This window comes from Sitophilus oryzae, unplaced genomic scaffold (genome assembly GCF_002938485.1).
Source record: "Sitophilus oryzae breed Bouriz unplaced genomic scaffold, Soryzae_2.0 scaffold_1502_pilon_pilon, whole genome shotgun sequence".
In the NCBI taxonomy this organism is placed as follows: Eukaryota; Metazoa; Arthropoda; class Insecta; order Coleoptera; family Curculionidae; genus Sitophilus; species Sitophilus oryzae.
The window spans coordinates 1778217-1800630 of NW_022146173.1; the positions used below are offsets into that span (position 1 = coordinate 1778217).

Consider the following 22414-nt stretch of genomic DNA (forward strand, 5'->3'; position numbering starts at 1 on the left):
TCAAAATTCAAAGTTATTCATTTTATAGACTATATACATATATTCGCGATAATTACTATGAGGAATATTTGCTTACACATCTAACATACGCTTTTACAATCACTTGCAAAATGTCAATTAACCAGTAAATCAACACGATTGCATCTCTGACCTACATTTTATAATTACTTACAAAAACTATTTCTCTACTGTTAGTTACCTTATTAGATAATTGATCTCCACTTATATGTTCGGTAATAGATCTTTTAATAAGTAGATCGTAAAACCAAATACCCTTTTAGTTAAAAGGAAAAAATATATTTGCTTCTCATCAAGTGTTGATGGTTTGTTTAGCAATTAAGATAAGAAATGTTCCGGATAGATTTTTATAGCCCATTCTAATGCTGTATTTAATTGATTATTTTGAAATATACTTACTTTCAGTGGTTTTATTGATATTTGACAACTTGCTGATAAGTTTAAAATAAAAAAGTTTTATTATACAGTATGGCTTAAATACTTTAATTAAAAGGGTTAGCAGTACCTATATCAACAAAGTTCTTCCTCTCTCTTCTAACTATATAAGATTAAAACTGTTTTTAGGTTTGGAATTTAGACATCTAAAGCTGATGGGATTGATGGATGAGACCATGTTCACATTTTGCATTCTGAAAAGGAAACAGCAAGATACATTTTATGGCAGTGGGACAGCCTAGCAAATGTGCGATTCTTTCTGGCCATGGTATGATATGCCATTAACAAAAAATTATATGAAGGGTTCAGCTTTCAAGTTGTTAGAAATTTTTAAATAGATCATATAAAGTTCGCACTCAAAAATATAATATAACTCTAGAACTTCAAATAATCTACATTAGGAAACGTCTTAACAGAAACAAGACCAGAAATATAAAAACCATAAAAAGAGTACATCTACCAACCTAACCTAACCAGACCAGGTACCTTGTGATTGCGGTGAATCGTATATTGGAGAGACAAAACGTCCTCTAAATATGAGACTTAACGAACTTAAAACAACATATGTAAAGAGATGAAATGTGTCATCCAAACAGCAGAACTTAACATGGTCGAAAGCCAGGGTTGTCCATAAGAATCCTCATTGGAAGAGCGTAAGTTTAAAGATGCCGTTCTTATATCAAACGAATGAAGTTCTGACCAAACGTTATGATCAAACAATATTAACATCTTTAGCAGTCCAAGTATGAAAATTCCCATTCAATTATGAAATTATTATTATTATTATTAGGAATTAGTGTTTTATCAATCAACAATGCAAAGAGCAACTGTTTTGCTAAAGGTGACACTAATCCGTGATGTTTACACCACAAGTCTAAGTATTATTGACAATATGCTTAGCCTGATCAATGTGCGTGCTTAAATATATTTGGATATCATCTGCATACATATATGCATTTGTATTTTGTATACCGGGTGCGTCTCAAAAGTGGCTCACCACTAAAACTTGCAGATATTGACTGATTGCAGATATTTTTTCAAATGGAACGAGGGTAACTCATTAGCATATTTGGAAAAGCATTTTTTTACGAATAGTTTGATACCACACACTTAGTATTTCGAGTCAAATTATCGTTATGAACTGCATGTTATAATTTCAAATAAACCATATGCGGAAATAGTTGACATATGATATGTCATTCTATTTAGAGTGTCATTTTCTATCGAATAAAGTAAAAAAATACCGATGGTGCCATTTAAAAATCAAAAGTTGTAGTCATTTCCGGTAAAACCGGAAGTGACTGAAAACAATTGAATATGTTAATCAGTCCTAATTTATGTCATATACTAACATACCAAACCTCGTTTTTTTATCTGAAAAAATAAGAAAGTTATATGAGTGAGCCACTTTTGAGACGCACCCGGTTGCTCTAACCTGGTCAAATATAAATAATAAAAATAACGTATATATCTGTGGAATACCATCAATAATTCGACCAAAATCCAATAAAGTTAAGGTTATCCAATTTCATGCGATAGTCAAGCAGCCTTAAAAGCGATGATATTCAGTAACCATCAATTGGAAGTTGGTCAAAGAATCCCTAGAGAAACTGCACAAAACAGAGCGCTGAACAGAAACTAAAGTCCTCCTACCTAAGTTGCCAGCCCATCATGGAAATGAAAAAGCAACCGATCTAGCTACTTTGCTAGCTAGACAGTCTAAGACACTAGAAGAGGTTTTTCAGAAACACTTCAGTAGATTAAAGCTAACAAACCAAGAACGAATGCAGATTTTTTGAGAAAAATGGAGAAACACCAGAATACATCATGCATCATCACTGAGTGCACCGAGACGACAACCACTGGCGCCATAAACTTTGGTACGAGTTATATCGGAAATAGAGAACTAACCTCTGTAAAACCGTCTCAGGTACTGGTTTTTCTCAAAGCCCTGAGACTGTATCATGAGTTATAACTCAAAGGGGGACACAATAGATCTATAAGGTCGCGGTGATTAACTTGCCCCATCCCATGCAATCTACAATCTAAGCTTATCCAGCATTAACTCGAAGTTAACCAGATCAAACGCCTTGCTTTGATCAAGTAGTACTAGGATTGTGCACATCGACCTATCCGTAGTAGTAGTTAATAAACTTAAGAAGTGCTATTAAATAGATGGTAGAACATTATGAATCTGCAGAAAGGCATACATTTGTTTTGGAAATATTTTTTCCAAATAACTTTTTATACGTAATATAACGTATTTCATTCTCTCTGATCTGTTTAACAATAATATTGATGGTGACTGACATTTCAACGAGAGTATATCAATAGATTTTAGCTGTAGTATAGTTTGGCCACTCCCATCATAATGGCTACCTGTCAGTCTATCTGGAGATCCACCCTAATCTATTTCCGTTTGCAACACAGTAGCCTATTATTACGCCTAATTAATATCAAGCCCAGATAAGACTCAATCTTGAATTTTGACATGGGACGAGCTGAACACGCAACATATTCCATTGCAGTATGACGCATTATCTAATTGAAAATACACATATTTCTAAATTTAAGGTAACAGTGAACAAGTTTGCTCGCTTTCTAAGCAGAGTAGAATATAAATTGAGAAAGAGTTAGTAATTCTTAATAGTAATGCAGTAACTCCCTATTAAGCAAAAGATAAAAAATGAATATGGATAAACACGAAAAAATAGAATAGTTTCTGCCATTATGAAAACATCAGCGGCGGTCCGTGAGGTGACAAGGAGGGTGGGCACATCCCGATTGGAATGCCCGTCAAAATTTTGGGTCGCAAAATTGTTTTGGGTCGCGACCGTTGTACACGAGCTGGCGCTGCTATAGCGGTTGCTAAGAACAACCGCAAACAAAAACAGAAATAATTTTCTCTTGTCCGTATCTCTTGTCAAAGTCAGAATCTTCAAAAATTATAAAATCTTTCAAAATCTAAACCGCTCTCATTGAAAAAATTCCGAAAAGTGTTTAAAGCGTCCATTTTCAAAGTAATTATTGCTATCTTGTGAGTCTAATTTAAGTTTTATTTACTCAAACTCGTGATAATTGCGAAAAAGTGGCATTAAAAACTTAAAAAGCCGTGCTGTGAATAGCAAAAACCTTCGTGGATCGTGGCATAACGTCGGTTTCCAATGTTTCATAGGTATTTCATAAATGTTTTTATGTAAAATAAAGTTTCTTGTGTATGCAACACACTGTATTTTATTTATAAAATTAAACGAAAATAATAATAAATTTGAATAAACACAGCCGAACCGCTCCGAAATTTTCAAAAGCTTTGGGTCGCGACCGTTGCAAGAATAGCGCCAAGTAGTGTTTACATTGTCCTTATGGACACTTTCCAATGTCAACTTGTTTCATTTATCTATGGCACATCCTTGTCAGAAATCGCTGGTATGTTTTTATGTCTACAATAAAATGTTAAGAATTCAATCGAATAATTTTTGAATCTATTCGGCTTCAGTGCCTCTGCATCATTTGTAAGAGTTCCCCTGTATATATTATAACATTAAAATATCTGACTGATCTGATACTGTGTAGTACAACTTTTTCTTTTTTATTAAGTTTGAAGAATTAAATAATATTATAAATACTTCTGAAAATAATAGTAGTAGTAGTAGTAGTATTTTAATTTTACGGCCTAAAGGCGGGTTCTCACTTGTCAGTTTCGCTGACGCAGTCTGACTGATTCATTATCAATGAAAAATAAAAAACAACGATTGTATTCACACGTTTCATGTTTTGCTACATTCAGTATTCAGTTGGTCCAAACATTCTAATGTGGTGATTTCGTATAGACATGAAAATGGTTAAAACAAAATTAAACCAGGTGTTCGCGAAGTTTGTTTACAATTAGCAAATGAATTACAGAATATTCTGGTGAATCAGAAAAGAAAAAAAAAACGTCGTAGGTGGTCAGGTCCTGGATATTGCGAAGAAATAAACGGGGTGCTATAGTGAAACTATATTAAAATAATTAATTAACTTAACTTGTAAACTGCACAAATCACGAAAATGTAATTCTCACGCTTCAGTTTCTATTCATTATTCGATAATGATCAGTCAAAATGAAAAAAAGTAGAACTGGTTTTCACTTTAACTGAAAGTACGAATGTACTGATCATTTAACATGAAAATGTGTTCTGACGTTCATTGTTTGTTCAGTATCACTGAATCAGTCAGACTGCGTCAGCGAAACTGACAAGTGAGAACCCGCCTTAAGCTATCCTAGTAGCTTAGGCAGTAAAAATATTATTCGTAAACTATATTTTATCCGGCCTGATGAAGAAATATTCTACCCTTCGTTGAAGAATCCAATCGAAGTTCTAGCTTAGCGAGTCCCATACCCCGATTGTAATCGATATCTATACTTTGGTTGTAGATTAAATAATATGATAGTGTGCACTATAATATTTTTCTAATATAAATTATTACCTTATTTACCAATACCTTGAAAATATCTTGACATTAATATATTAATCCACGTAGTTTTACAAGTTTCAGTGTCTTCTAATTTAATTTAATTAATATTTGTTATAAAATCTCATCAAATTGACATATGTTGAAATTCTAACCTGCCAAAAAAGTAACATTGAAAATAAACAATATACGGGGTGTCCCAATATTCCGTGGACATAGAACAGAGCTACTATTTGTATACCTACAAATTTGGAGTCAAAATAAGTTCATTGTATACAATTGGCCCCTATACAGGGTCGCTTTTATGTATGGAAACGGTCGATTATTAGGTAAAGTACACAAGGTACCGCAAAAAGTTAAACACAAAAATTATAGCGTTTTTAAATGTCTATTGGCGAGTAATAAATTTATGTATACAGGGCTAGCCATAAAGTCGTGGCACATCAAAGTTTCATTTTTTTAAATAGAATCCTCTGTATATTATTGCATATTTCAATTGTTCCTCCAATTCTAAGCAAAAATCGAAATACACACAATGTACCTCAAACCAACCGTTTTCTAGTTATTGACTTTTGAACATATCACTTAAACAATTTGATTTAATCTTTGAATAAGAAGACTAAGGAAGGAGCATAATGCTATCCATGTATTCATGCATGGTGGGCGGAAAAGGCACCATTAAAGCTCTCTAGGGTGGGGATCCTTGACAGTTCTGTTTGACGATTCATTTGACACGTTTGAATTTGATTTGAAATTTTGTTGATTTGTCAGTCTTTATGGAGCTTATTTTATGTTATTTATTATTTATTCTACTACTGATAGTTGTATAAAGGTAGTAAATCTAGATGGAAATTGTGGCAGAACTTAAATTAACAGTGACACTATCGCGATTTATCGAAAAAGACTCTAAAATAGTTGGTTGTGTAGCGTGCGGTAGAACTCGGCAAAAATTGAGTGAAATAATGGAACAACTTTTCGCTAGTAAGTGACTATATAATATACATACGTGTAGTAAACCGATCATTTATGAAATTCACTTAAATTAACTAAATTATATATTTTTCTTGCATTTTAGCTTTTATTTATTACTTGTCAAAGATTAGATGTCAAAGAATTTAGATACGTTAATTTGACTTACCTGCTTCAGTAGCGTAGCGGATGTTTGTGTTAATAAATACTTATTATAACTTATCTATTTTATTAGAATTATATATTTTATAACAATTTTAATAACTACCAACATTTATTCACAACGTAAAATAAAACAACAAATTATTGAGTCTACCCCACGTCTACCCTACATCATAGTTTTACATTTTTTAAATAAAATTAGAACGACACTGATAAACCGGAATTTAAGTCGGCCATATTTGAGGCCCATCGCGGTGTACCTACGATTTTTGATATGCTCCTTCCTTAGTCTTCTTATTCAAAGGATTTAATTAATATCGATATGTTCAGTTTCATTTAATGGTGTCAAACTTTTTTTTTTAAATGAAATCCCCTATATATTATTGCCATATTTCAATTCTTTCTTCAATTTTAAGCAATAGTGTTAATCGTATTATACAATGTACATAAATTGAAGAATTTAAATGTTAAACTTAAATTTTGTAAGTTCCAGACGTGATATAATCTCATTTTATACATCTATAAATGGTAACTTGTGAACTAATGTCAAATATTATTAAGTATCACTGTTTCGGCAGAATGGCATCGTTAAATGAAACTGAATATATTGAAATTAATTAAATCAAATTGTTTAAGTGATATTTTCAAAAGTTGGTTTGAGATACATTTTGTGTATTTCGATTTTTGCTTAGAATTGAAGGAATAATTGAAATATGCAATAATATACAGGGAGTGAGTGCTATTTAAAAAAATAAAACTTCAATGTGCCACGACTTTATGACCGACCCTGTATACATGAATTTATTTAAAAATCTTATAACTTTTGTATTAACTTTTTGCTGTACCTCTTATATTTTACCTAATAATAGATCGTTTCCATACATAACAGCGACCCTGTATAAAAGAGCTTCGTTTGTCCGCTAGAGGACACCAAATTTTAAAAAAATACACACATTTTTTAAGATATTGTAGTAACTATTATTCCGATTTCAACGATATTTGGGATGCCTACGTTTTGCTAAGCGCTTTATATTTGACGTAGAAAAAAAAACAGAGAATGTATGAGAAGGGTGAAAACTACCCCAAGACTATTCTAAAAATAAAAAATGGTCGTTTTAGAATTTAGTACATTTTTTGCCGCCAAAGAAACGCCATCGCACATACTTTTTGCGAAAAAAAAATATTTTCCCGAACGTGATTTCCAACAAATATTTCGTTCCATTGCTGCCAAAAGTCACTAACTTACTTTTTATTACTTCCAAGAAAAATGTGTCTAAAGATGAATTGCATTGCGTAAAGATATTATATATAGTTAGTAACTATTCGGTATTAAAATAAAACATAAATAGCCAGAAATCGTAGTTAATGACTTTTGCAATCGATTCTCCGATTCAAAACATAGTGATTGAATTTGGTTGTTCGGAAAAATGTTAGTTAGTGACTTTAGTGACTCGGTTGGACAATAGGACGATTTGTTGTTAGATCAAAGCATATAGGTGCATAAAGTCTAGCATATGCTAATAATCTAATTCTAAGTATTCTAAGTAACCTAACCAAACTCAAACTTTGGATCAACATAATACGAGGTACAGTTAACCGGTATCACCGTATCACTTTTGATGTCCATCCAATCCATTCCAAGTATGGATCATCCATTCCTCCAAGACGACAACTAAAAGTGGTGAATGTAAATGAGCCATTTTGAATGCACTAATATAAAAGTTTTTTTTTTGTACCAAAGAATATTTTTAACTGCCTGAAATATTATGAAAGATTAAATTATTATTTAAATTTATATTTTATAGTTTTGAGATCTAACTATAAAAATCAATAAAGATTATTGAAACATAGGAAATGAAATTTTCTGTATATGTTAATGACCTCTCAATTTGTTTAATAATATTAAAAATAAAGAGAAAAGAAATTGTTAAACACATATAATTTATACTCTCCTCATTAGAAATGTGAGAATCGCTTTTAGGATGCTACACGTAATAGGTTCTCACTTTCTCAGATTGTTTGCTCGTTATATTGTAAAAGGAAATTTCTATTATTAAAACAACTTATTCAGAGACATCTTGTAGGTATGTATATAGGCAATTAAGTCCAATTTCAGCCTTAAGATTACCATTTTTAGAAGTATTGTTTATTAAAATTATTAATAGATACACCTCACCGGCACGAAAAATTTTGATGTATTTTAAAGTTTTATATATTTTGTTCTATGTGGCCGATTTTGATGATTTTTTAAGCAATTTGTGCATAAAATATTTGACTTTTTAGTTATCTCTTTCCAAATTAAAAATAAAGTTGCCATCTGTCAATTATACGAGGGAAAACAAAATGTTAATATTTTGCTGAAAGTTTGATATAGTGTATCAAAATGTATTAACTGCATTCCGGAAACTTCGGCAGCATATTCTGCAGATAAAAATAAGTAAAAAAGTTCGTTCCTAAAATGCTTAGTTTCGGAGATCCAGAGTGTAGAAGTTTCATTTTTATTTTGATTTTTTCCAAATAATTTCTGAAGTAACAATATTTGGATGAAAATTGGTGTCTAGGAGTATTTTGACATGAGAAATTTGATTTTTATGTCAATATAACTCCTATTTGTAGGGGGCGCCAACTACATGCGTTTTAACTGTTTTGAAGAGTAATAACTTTTTGTCCGTACCTGTATAAAACTACTGAGTGAAAAAATATACATTCCCGTGATTTTTTACGTAAAAAATACCTCTTGGTAAAAATTGCTACGAGCAACCGTTCTCAAGATATTTAGAATGGAAGTAGTCAATACAAGTCATTATTGACAAAGAATAAACGTATGTTGAGTAGATAGTTTGACTGAAATGATAAATTTGGAAACTTTATATTTTTTTAAATTAACCATAAATTTTTCTTTAAAAACATGATTATTAAACAGATTCTGTTAAACTTTTGACACAAAATCATTTCAAATTTGCGATTTCAGTCTAATAAACTAATAAATGTTTAGTCAACATGATTAATTTATGTCAGTGATGACAGGTATTAATAATTTCGATTCCAAATATCTCGAAAACCATTACTCGTAGCGATTTTTACCAAGAGACCTTTTTACGTAAGAAACGTCGTAAATGTAGATTTTGTTACTCGGTAGTTTTATACAGGTACGGACGAAAAGTTATTACACTTCAAACCAGTTAAAAAATATGTAGGGGGCGCCCTCTACCAGTAGGAGACATATTGATGTCAGAATCAAATTTCTCATGTCAAAAAACTCCCAGACACTAATTTTCATCCAAATATTGACGTTACTTCAGAAATTATTTGAAAAAAATCAAAATAAAAATGAAACTTCAACACCCTGTATTTCCGAAACTAAGCAATTTAAGACATACATTTATACAAACTTTTTACTTATTTTTACTTTAAAACCATTCAGATTCATATAAATCAGATCCTAGAAAAAAAATTAATGTATAAAATACACACAACCAAACTTATATGGAATCACCTATTATTTCCCATAATTTTTGAGATGTATGAGAATTTTCTGTTTATGAATAAAACTCAGTCCTTACCAATGACCTTTAATGAAAAATAATCCATATAGCAATAAAAAAAATAATCAGTTCCCAAAATAAACAAAATGGTATTTTTTTGGTTTCTGAAACGAAATTAGGATTTAAATTTTTAATGGCCAAAAAGCTTAAACAAAAAGAAAATTGGTAATTTTAATATTCTTTGTTGCCACCTCTAGCCCTTATGCAAGCTTCTATCCGCGCTGGTATGCTTCTTGTTAAATTATCCACGTTGTCTTGGGGTATGTTTTCCCATTATGCTAATACTGCATCAATAAGCTGTGCGAGATTTCCTGGATTGTTTCGACGAGCTCTAACCCTTCTTTTGAGCTAGTCCCACAAGTGTTCGATAGGGTTTAGATCTGGTAAATAGGCAGGCCAGTCCAAAACTATGACACCTTCCGTTTCAATACGTTCTCTAGTCCCTCTGCTGGTATGGGGAGGTGCACTATCGCGCATGAAATTAAAATTATCCCCAATTGCAGCTCTCCACAGACCAACGATTGGTTCTAGCACCAAATCAACATATCTCCGACCCGTTAAAATTTGTTGAAGTGGTAACAATGGAGTTTTTGCCCTAGTATAATACCTCCCCAGAAAATTACAGTTCCTCCTTTATATCTTGGTACAGACTTGGCAGCCTGAAGTCTCGCTCGTCTTCCTGGAGCTCTAAGAACCCGAATTCGATGGTTATCTGATCTTAGGCCAATTCTGCTCTCATCCGAAAAAATAACATTTTGCCAATTCTCAGTTGTCCAGTTTTGATGTTGAAGGCATCAATTTAGCCGGTCAATTTTATTTTGCCGAGATAACTGTAGGATCCGTAACTCTTTCCTACTGTAAAACCCTCGTGCACGAGGACTGTTTCTTATGGTTTCAACTGAAATGTTCACACTTGTAGCTGCCAGAAGTTGTCTTTGTAGCTCTGGATGAGAAACATTGGGATTTATTCTAGCAATTTAGCACATAAGGCGGTCTTGTTGTTTAGTTGTGACTCTTTAGCGAATTAGCATGGGCCTATCCTTGTGTGTTCCTAATTCCAAGTATCTTGCATATGTTTTCGATACAACACCCTAGGTAACGCCTACTATCTCTGCTACGTCTCTCTGGAGCATTCCTTGTTCGGTGAGAGCAATAATTCTTACCCTCTGTACATTCATTAATCCAACATAAGGCATTTTTTAATTTTTTTGGATTGAATGAAAATTACCGCACAATCGTGATTTTTACTACTGAACACAAAATTCAAAAGAAAATAAATCGCAGTAGTCGTTTACTCTTTATTATCATGTTTATTTACAACAAAAAGCCTTATCTTAAAGTTGTATACCAATTTTTATCCTTGCAAGAAATTTAGTCAGAAATAAAGAGTGATTCCATATAAGTTTGGTTGTGTATATATGAAGGGCCCTGTATATTATATTATTTAATATCTGATGTGTCCAGAATAGGCAAAAAATCTTTAATTGTTTTATTTAGAAACTAATTATTTCACTGTCACGTATAAAATGCTTTACAAAGCTTTTTAGCGGATTGTGAAAACGCACATATATGTGGAAAAACAAAATTCATAAAATGTCCGAATTGGGAATATGCATTTGTAGCAAATATTTTACCGAATTTTAATTAAACAAAGTGATGCTTTAATTAATTTTTATACACAATAAAATGAGAAAATTTCAATGTTTCAGCAGTTGCAAAACGATACAAATTTTGAAATTTTATAATTTCTATAGGCATTTATTTCTACATATTATTATTACATATAATTAATAAAACTTCAATATATAATACTGAAAAATGCAAACAACCCCCAAGCTAGGTCGCGACAATACTCATATTGAAAAAAGCCAGTATCTAAGACGGATTTATAGAGGTTAGTTCTCCATCTTCGAAATGAGTTGCATCAATTTTTTTAAAAAATTAGTTAAAAACGAAATTTGGTATGTTAGTATATGAAAGTAAATTATGGAGCAGTTGCTTGGTATACAAACTAGAGCAAAACCTGTGCAAAGTACAGAGACTGGCATGTATCTGCATCACAGGTGCCATGAGAACATGTCCAACAGCAGCAATGGAGGTCATTCTAGACCTAACACCACTGCACATTGTCGTCGGTAGTTATGCCAATGCGACAATGATTAGAATGGTTACTGACGGAAACAGTACTGGGAGAATATTCAGGTCAGGGGCTTGGAACACCCTCAAAAAGAAAATTCCACTTCTCCAACTCCCAGTGGATGACATACCAATAATTTACAACTTTGAGAAACACCTCACTGTAGTATTGAGTAATAAAAAGGATTGGAAGAAAGAAACGCTTACTCAGCATATAAAAGACCATACCATTACGTGGTATACTGATGCCTCCAAAACCAAAGCAGGGACAGGGATAGGAGTATTTGGGCCGAAAACTGAATACTCCGAACCAATGGGCACCTACCCCAGTATCCTTCAGGCTGAAATTTGCGCTATCGAAAGACGCGTACAATTTATCTTAGATAGGAACTATCGAAAACAGGAAATTGCCATCCTATCCGATAGTCAAGCAGCACTTAACGCGATCAACTCAGTAACCATCAATTCGAAGTTGGTCAAAGAATGCCTGGAGAAGCTCAACAAATTAGGCAAAGAAAATAAAGTCCTCCTACTCTGGGTACCTGCTCACCAAGGGATAGAAGGCAATGAAAAAGCAAATGATCTAGCTAGAAACGGAGCGAACACTCCACTAACTGGACCAGAACCGTTCTGTTTTCCAAACGGGAACCAACTGAAAGCGGAACTGAAGAATCTGGAAGACTCCAACCGCAACTTGGAATGGGTGTCCTCCAACGGTCTAAGACACTCGAAAAAGTTCCTTAGAACTTATGACCGAGAAAAATCAAAGGTTTTCCTTGATTTAAGCAAAAACAAACAGCCCATACAGCACGTCCAAATGAAATTACGTTTCTACAAGGGAGACATATGAGGAACAAAATATGTTAAAGTGACCCTTTGTGTTTATCTAGTTCTAACATATACATATGAGATACACGCAGGATTATATTGATAGCATTGTGTGATACAGTGTTTACTAGTTGTATACCGTATGCACTCAAGATTCTAAAGAGTTTTTTGTAACGTAACAAATAATTATTAAAATGATGAAATCTGACGTCGGTATATAAGACATACAATGTATAAGTCTGGCAATATGTATGTGTGATACTTGGTATCATGGTTGTGCCTATAGTACACACCTTGTTAAAATGTGACGTATACACATAATATAAATATCTATATAGACACTTTGTAATAGTTTACTGTACTATGAAGGTGTGCGCACGCGCGGATAGCCTCAGCGTAGATACACCGACTAAGTGTATCTTATGTGCCCTCTCTCCTTTCTCCTTTCTAGGAGTGGTATGTGTTAGCAGCCATTATTGTTTTATTATCGGAAGCTCTATATAAAGGTTCTGTTTGTGTGTAGTTTAAAAGAGATTTTAAGGTAACACAAGTTTTTAATTACCTTGTTATACCTTCCTAAGAGCGTTATTAATATTATAGCAGCGACTCTTCCCTTACTCGATACTCAATTTACCAGATTTTGACTCCAATGAAAACTCCAAATATTCTCGTATAATGATAAAGAGGTTAGCTCTGCAATATATTTTTTTTAATTTGGAAATAATAAAAATCTAAATGGACCAGAGAAAGAAAGATTTAAACACTTCAAAGAACTTCTTACACTGATATTCGGTAAGTTATTGATGGATCAATATACAGATATGTTTAATATTCAATAATCAGTTTCATATAAAATTTAAGGGTGAGATTGTTAATCTGGAAATAAAATACAACAAAGTCCAACAGAGTGCTCGTTGAATGAGTATGCTAACAAACCAACTGCTTGAGGGAAAAGAGGAGAAAAAATGATTAAACGAGGTCCACTAAATCGTGGCGATATACCAGTGTTTACTATTTTAGTATGTTATACTAGGTACTTATATTTTAATACATTTTATACAAATTCTGTTCTTTTACAGTGTTTTCTTACTTCTGGTTTCTGCAGTGTAAATAATCATTATTATTGTGTTATTTGTGATATTGCGTTTCATGATATAAAGAAATATAAGAATTTTATTTTTAACCACTTAATCCATTTTATGGAAGAAAACTGGTACATTTAATACAAAACAAAAATGGAACAATTTTAAGGCTACTTCTCCTGAATTTACGATCGAGATACTTTTGGAAAATACAAAGTTTTGCCTTCCTAATTTTCGTTCTAAAAAGATATAATTGGTGTCATTGAATAAATATTTCTTAAAAAGAACGAAAAGTTAGGCATCAAAACTTGTATTATTTCCTAAATTCGTTCATAAGAAGTAGTTTTATCTAGCACAAGATGTATATACGAAGCAAAATACATACTTATACACGCGGTAGTCACAACTGCAATGTGTAAACAGAGTTTAAACGTAATACACAAGCACTGTGTATCCTACGGCATACTGTGTATGCACCTTGGTACGTCTGATGTCGAGGATGGAGAGCTGGCCTCTGTGGAGCCGTCTCAGATACTGGCTTTTCTTAAAGCACTGAGACTGTATGATGAGTTATAACTCGTTATAACTTAAGAAAGGGGAACACACAATAGATCTATAAGGTCGCAGTGATTAACTCCCCTCCTAAACATTCTACATTCTACATTCTACATATGACATAAATTAGGATTGATTGGTGTATTCAATTGTTTTTGGTCACTTCCCGTTTCATCGGAAATGACTACAACTTTTGATTTTTAAATGGCACCCTCGGTATTTTTTTACTTTATTCGATAGAAAATGACATTCTGAATAAAATGACATATCATATGTCAACTTTTGACATTCTCGCTTAATAAAAAATTGTATTTTAAAATTCAATCTAGAGTGCCATGGCTATGTTAAAAACACTAATTCTTCATCAAGGAGCCTTGGGAAAATAGATTTGATCGTCTAATGTTTTTAGTGGCTTGTCCTGGCCAGTTAGAAAATTCTCAAATCGTATTTTTAATCATAACTCAATTTTTTCAAATGGAACGAGGGTGGCTCATTAGCATATTTGGAAAAAGCATTTTTTTACGAATAATTTGATACCATACACTTGGTATTTCAAGTCAAATTTTTGTTACGAACCGCAAGTTATAATTTCAAATAAACCATATGCGCAAATGTCAAAAGTTGACATATGATGTGTCATTCTATTCAGAGTAACATTTTCTATCCAATAAAGTAAAAAAAAATACCGGGAGTGCCATTTAAAAATCAAAAGTTGTAGTTATTTCCGGTGAAACCGGAAGTGACCGAAAACAATTGAATACGTCAATCAATCCTAATTTATGTCATATACCAACATACCAAATTTCGTTTTTTTAACTAAAAAAATAAAGAAGTTATAGGGGTGAGCCACTTTTGAGACACACACGGTAGATTAATTATAATTAATATACCTAGTATTTGATATGAATAAGTAAATAGATCATTACATCTACAATATCTTTAATGAAATAAACTACCTAATGAACTCAAATAAGCTTTATAAAAAATATTTTCCACGTGTTCTTCATAACAGAATTCAATTATTTACCTGAACATATGTGGAAGTCTGGCCGTTCAGGGCGCGTGATATTTTTTTCACCCCTTGTCATTATTTCTTTCGCCGATGGAAATCGATAAGGGAAACACCGAGGGTGTAACGCGGCGTTGTGGTTTAATTATTCATGCTTAATTGCCTTAATAAATTGGCTTCGGAACACGATTCGAAATTTGTGCTCGGGGTATACGTTCTTTATTATAATGTGTCAGGCAATAATGGCCAAACATTTTGTATAACAACAATATTTGCTGAAAAAAATCTATGTAATAATTAGACGTATAAAAAATCAGGTATATTCACTTTAATATGGTGACTATTAAAAACTACTCTAAGATAGTACTTTATTTTTTAGTTGATTATGGTACTCGGTAACTATTGACTAGTTCTCGGAGGCATTGATTATTATTGCTATTGAATGAACAGAATATATAAAGTGACTGTACATTATATTTGCAACATTGCAGTTAATCCCCAAACAGTTTGCTTTGTAATGTTGATTTCTAAACGTTGTGTCGTGATTGATGAAACCTTGCTACAGAAACATTGTTTTTTAATGATGATTAAAACGTTTTTTCTGCAACATTGCAACAAAGATTCAAATGAAAGCTCCACGCAAGTTAATAATAATTAATAATATCACAAATATACCATAAGATCGAGAAAAAAAACGGCGTCTAGTTGACTTGCAAATGAATATCGATGACATTTCCCATATAATTTTACATATAAAATAACAGCGATTTTCTCTTCATAGCCATCGCTGACGCCTTTTTTTCGATCATACGGTATAAGTTAGGTTAGGTTAACGCACTTGTTTTTTTACGTTTTTGACTGTGTTTTTGGTATTACAAGGGTATCACGTTTTATGCTTTTCCAATGAGATTATTATGTGTGTTTTAATAAAGCTTAGCCATGAATAAGTACCTATAACAAATTTTCTTTAGTTTGTTTTTAAGCTAAATTTTATGTTTTAGGTTAGCTTTTAGCCAACTGAAAATTGAAGTAGATAAAACCAGGATACGAGTATATCAATCAAATGATAAAATCACAAATATATTCAGTATTAATTATTCTCAATAATATTTTTTAATGATGTTATAATCATTAGAAATTTTTAAAATAAGGACATCAAGGGAGTAGCCTCAAAGATTACTGTCACAAGAGGTAAGTTTCTCACTGTTTTATTTACAACTGATTGTTTTTATTTTTACTACTTTCGAAATGATTGGATATAGATTTCAAAACTTTACCGATGAGGAATGTGAAACCATGAATAAGACAATTCAAGATGCGAAGACAAAATATGAAAGATCCAAAAAATCAATTAAAATGTAAGTTTGCTTTTCCTTGTACATATATTTAATGTTATACTTTTCTTTTGTATTTTTGAATAAGAAATAAATAATAATGTTTATACTGTACCTATATATTTTGTATTATTTCAGGCATTCAACTTTAAGATTTTTTTTAGAAATTCGACTCAGAGGTCAGAGTTGGGTAATTCCTTTTTTAATAAGCAGCCGAAAAGATCAGTAAGTTCTCAGTACTTGACAATATTTTTGATATTTTTGAAACAAGTAAGTGATAAATTTCTAATTTTTATTTGTTTTACAAATTCGACTTTCTTGGTAGGAATATATTTACCGAGCATTTTTAATTTTTCTAAGTCAATGGGTATAGAGATATGCATATTTTTATCAATATTGTTTATGTTTTTCGTCAATACAATATTAGTAAAAGTATATTATACATATCTGAAAGTCTACACTTTAATACCCGTTAATGTTTCTGTTGGTTATAACTTATTACTGATGTATTATTGTTAATACAAAATTGCAAAAAATTGCTAATGTTCTGTTTTAAAGAAAAAACTGTTTTATTAATTGATAAGTAAATATTATAAAAAGAATTTTTATATTTACTTCCCGATAAATGAAATGATTTTTTATTGCGAACGTTATCTATTTTTTGCTATATTATTTTAGCAATAAGTCAGTTAATAAGTTATAACAAAATAGAAAGTTTAATGGATACTAAGTTTTGAAACATAGGTACAATATAACTTTACCAATATTGTATTGACGTAAAATTAATAATATTGCTAATACATCTCAAATTAGTTTCTTGAACGTTACATTAGCAACGTGTCAATAATATTGCGAAATGTTCTCACGAGGTTGTGACAAGGTTTCAATAAACTTGCATCAACATTATTTTTTTCAAACCTTGCACTGCAATGTTATTTGGCGGAAGATTAAGCTACCCTGCTACCTTGCATAAACCTCCCTACAATGAAAAAAGCAATGTTACACTTTGCTTTGCAAAGTTTTGGCAATGTTCCGGGAATAAATTTTGCTGTGTCTGCTCTCTTCCATTCTTTGTAGGTACGTGCCCATACCACTTGAGTTGGTTAATTTTGATGTCTTCTGTTATTCTGTTTTAGCTGTGTTTAACGTCCATGATGTTCTGAATTCTCTCATTTCTTACTCTATCCAGTTTCGATTTCTCAACCGCGCGCCTCCAAAAATCAATTTCCGAGTGACTTAAGGTTTTTCTTTCAAAGGCCCTACTTCACTACCATAACTATTATAACCAAAGCTATTTCACTATTATAACCATAGCTATTATATATAATTATTCTAAAAGTGTTAGGAAATAATTAGTGAAATTTTTTAAAATAAAAAAGTAAATATTTTGATATATTCAGAATGTCTAACTTGTACCTATTATAATGTATTATTCAAGCTAATAAAACTTTTTAGATGAGTTCAACTATGGTAGCGAGCATAGTTTTACGCACCGGTTTTGCTAGTTAGTCATAAATGGGCTATTTCGGCTATAGCATTGTTTAAAGGTACATAATTATAATTTTAGAAGATGTTCATAAAAAAATTTAAGCACTATTTGCTTAAAAAAAATATACCATTAATATTGCAAATTATATTTGATCCTCGCATAGTATATGCCTATTTAATTTTTTTATTATGTAATGGGCACTTTCTTTACTCATTTGTTTCGTCGAACTGCTTGAATCCCTTTTTGCTTTTGATCAAATTGGTGTGAGAAACTATGAAGCTATAAAATGTTGTTTCGGGAGAGTTGAAGATCCGGGAAAGTTGAGTTATTGAATGTTATTGCGCCCAAGTTTTCCGCATTTTTATTAACATTTGAAATTGTCACAATACAACGCGACGCCCAGTTCGGGTTCTTTTCACTTAATTTTTACTACCCGAAACAGCGTTACATCACAAAAACCTCATCGTACCTGAGTGTTTTATAGCGCTTTCAGAGGGAGCGGAGCGTCCGCGCGGACTGTCCGCGCTGTTCGTCCGCCTGTTTTTTCAAGATAGCCGTCGCCGCGTCGGCGTCGGATGAAATCAGCCGAACGGAGCATAAGCGACCCATGTGAAATTGTTCATATAAACTCATGGTACTTGCTCGAAGTCGCAGACGGTCAGCTCCATCTGAAAGCGTTGTTTTAGTTTCAATAACTGCACTAGCAAAAATTAAAATACTTAAATAGTATGACAAAACCACGATTTTAATATTCAGTGTGATCAACAACGGAACTGCATGAAATACAGAGCCGACAACTTCTGATTTTTACCGTATCGAGCGCTGCGGTCGGAATTTTTAAAATCAACTGAAATGCACCAAGCCAATACTCACGAGTCGTTTTTTAAACTCCTTCGAATGAATGACTGGTTCAATATTTGCCCATCTCTAATTAGCAGCGCACCGTAAAAAAAACTGATTAATTGAAACTGAAGCTGCGTTAATTTGCTATCAATTTTCCATTACAAAAGCTGAAACAAAAAGAGAGAGAATCGTCCACTTGAAACCGTTCTTTCGCTATTTCGAACAGATTAATTAACTCGTTCGTTAGCGCCACCTGCACTGCTCTACCGTCGATTTATGAAAAATGGCTTTCGATTCATAAATCCGCTCGACAGATCGAGCCAAACAGGAGCAGGCTAAAATTCCTTCTATTCTCTTTTGTGCAGTGACGGCGCGTGGTTCAATTCTTTGAGGGCAAACCATCTTAGTAAAAATGATCATGCGACCACGTTAAGACTTTGAGTCTTTTTTCTACTTCTTTTTAATTTGACCACGATAGTGATGAACGAGACTAGTCTTGGTCTTGGTTGTGCACAATGAGCAAGACCAAGACTAAAAAGTGTTGCTTTTTGTGCAAGACCGAGACCACACCCGGCCAGCAGGGCAAGACTTCCACAAGATCAAGACCAAGCATGCGGGACCCTTGCGGACGTGCAAATTTTTTACGCTTAAATATAAATTAAATATGGCATAAAAAATTACTTGTTTTCTTTTTCAAAATTCATATTTTAATTTATTAGAAATAGTGGTTTTCCGACTTTTGCATAAACTTAAAAAAATAAGGATTCAATAATATAATATATTGTAAAATAATAAAGTTTGTCAGAAAATTATTCTAATAATACTGTTTATTTAAAAATTTTCTTTATATATTTGATATCAAGTAATCTTTTAGTTGCTTAATCGAGGGCGCGATTTTTAAATTCATTGTTACCAACCATGGACATATTCAGCGCCGTACTGGCTAACTGGAATTTAAATTTGGCGCTGGGGATTCAGGTGGTAGCTCTGCTGTAAAAAATGTCAAGTTGCTACACTTATTTATTTATTTCCTGACATTATCATTCGTTTTGACAGTTTAGTTTTGTATTACGAGTTTTGGTTTAAATAAATAGCGTTGTGATACTTTAAACTTAAAAATGTTTACTAGCAGACCTTGCAGTCGAACATTGTTCTTTTTAGAACCTCTTCTGGAGCGAAGTGTACAAGATAGCTTAATACCCGTAAAAAACTCATCGTAACTTTATTAGAATATTTTGAAGAAGCGATAGTAACAGCTCTTTATGTCCCGTAAGTGCTGTTAAAAAGGTGAATTTCGTTGATGTAAATAATAACATATATACAAATCGGTTTATAACGTTCTTCGCCGTCTTCTGATTTCCAGTCTTCATTGGTCTCTGTCTTTCCAGAGGTTTTCGTCTATTCCTCTTGTTCTGATGTCCCCGTATATTCCTTCTCTCCAACTCCGTCTAGGCCTTCCTCTCTTTCTTTTACCTTGTGGTGTCCAATTGAGTATTTTCTTTGGGATTCTGCTCTCTTCCATTCTTTGTACGTGCCCGTACCACCTGAGTTGGTTAATTTTGATGTCGTCTGTTATTCTGTGCTTAACTTCCATGATGTTCTGAATTCTTTCATTTCTTACTCTATCCAGTTTCGATTTCCCGGCCACGCGACTCCAAAAGTCCATTTCTGTTGCTTCGAGTAACTTAAGGTTTTTTTCTTTCAAAGGCCCTACTTCACAACCATAACTAATGATGCTTTTAACTATACTGTTATAAATTTTGTGTTTGTTTTGTTTTGATACTGCCTTATCCCATAAAATACTGTTGAGTGTTGTCTAATTGCTTGTCTTCCCTGGTTGTTTCTGCACTTAATTTCCTCATCAATGCTACCATCGTTGGTAATGTGCATGTCAAGATATTTATATTTTTGGCAGTGCTTTCTCTTGCTGTTGCTGTTCTAGGATTAAGTTCTGTTGTTCGCCGCCGATACAAGTCTTCTTAAGGTTATTTACCTCCAACTCCCACTTGTTATACTCTTCAATTAGTTTGCGGGTCATATATTCCTCGTAGTTCCTCGTAGTCTTGTGCCAGTATTATTTAATCATCAGCGATAGATGTGCTATACGTGGACGTATAGACGCACTTCCTTTTCCACATTTTGAGAGCTTGTTCCAAATAGATTTTAAACAGTGTCGGGGACAGACAGCAGCCCTGTTTAAGACCTTTGTTTGTGCTGAAACCTTTCATGCTGTTTGTCCTGTCTTTACTTAGCTAATGTTGTTCTTATAAAGTTCTTGGACAGCCTTAATTAATGTTATGTTGATATTGATTGTCGAGAGCACACTATCATACGCTTTCTTGAGGTCTACGTAGAGGAGATTTTTTTTAAACACAAACAAATAATAACAACTGTTTTAGAATTAGAATTTAGAATGAGTGGGAGGGGGGTTAATCACTTCGACTTTACAGATCCATTGTGTCCCCCTTTCTTGAATCATAACTCATCATACAGTCCCAGGGCTTTGACAAAAGCCAGTATCTGGGACGGTTTTATAGAGGGTAGTTCTCCATCTCCAATATCAGTCGTACCAAAATTCATGGCACGAATGGTTGTCGTCTCGGCGCACTCAGTGATGAGGTGTACTGGTGTTTCACCATCTTCCCCACAGAATCTGCATTCGCCGTTTCTTCTTAGTTTCAATCTACTGAGGTGTTCATTGAGGAGACAGTGTCCTGTTAAAAACCCCGTGACAATCCGAAGATTGTTCTTACTCAGACCTAGGAAGATCTGTGATTTTTCTTGATCATAAGCCCTCAGAAACTGTTTATATATTTATAATTAATTTATTTTTGTTTCCTAAAGTATTTTGATTAAAAGAAAATATGTAAAAGTAGGCATCGCTGTGCCGGTCAAGCTTAATCACGTGACTAAAAGTTTATTTGGTATGAACTGTAGAAAGTATCTCTAGTAAAAATCTAATAAAAAATGCAATACTTGCAAGACCAAGACTCTCTTGCAAGGCTCTGTGACCGTTACAGGGCACAGGGATAGAAGAATGGGAGCAGACACAAAGAGGACAAACACAATGGGCCTCACAGGTCGCAGTGTTTCCTACTGAGGACGACTTCTAATTATTGAAAAAAAAGTCTATGGACGAATTTAGTTGTTTATGGACGACTTTAGTTGTTTATAGACGAATTTAGTTGTTTATGGACGAATTTAGTTGTTTATCTATTTGGCAAAAAAGGAGTTGGTTTTGGAGCCTATACGCCAGAGTAAGTTTATGTGTAGTACCCCATACATCACATCAAATCACATTTACGATGTATTTACATTACTAGACGTAGACACAGGCTGACAAAATTCCCCCGATGTAAATATGCTACGTTTACACATTGTAGTTCAACACGTATGCACAAAGGTTAAACGTCCGCCTCACAATGTAGCCACAGTATAGCATTTACGTATACACAAAATAAGGGATACACAGTGTGCCGTAGGATAGACAGTGCTTGTGTATTACGTTTAAACTATGTTTACACATTGCAGTTGTGACTACCGCGTGTATACGTATG

The 22414-nt window shown here is 33.0% G+C and overlaps 2 protein-coding genes across 2 annotated transcripts in view; both read right to left on the reverse strand.

Moving 5' to 3' along the window:
* LOC115878243 (putative polypeptide N-acetylgalactosaminyltransferase 9) overlaps positions 1 to 22414 on the reverse strand; it is a gene marked incomplete in the record, with an annotated part of 411764 nt that overhangs the window by 352711 nt on the left and 36639 nt on the right.
* On the reverse strand, positions 20224 to 20731 carry LOC115878198. The gene is made up of 2 exons (XM_030894610.1): positions 20661 to 20731; positions 20224 to 20605 (listed from the first exon to the last, which is right to left on the reverse strand). The coding sequence occupies exons 1-2, from the start codon at positions 20729 to 20731 to the stop codon at positions 20224 to 20226; spliced, it is 453 nt and encodes a 150-aa protein (XP_030750470.1).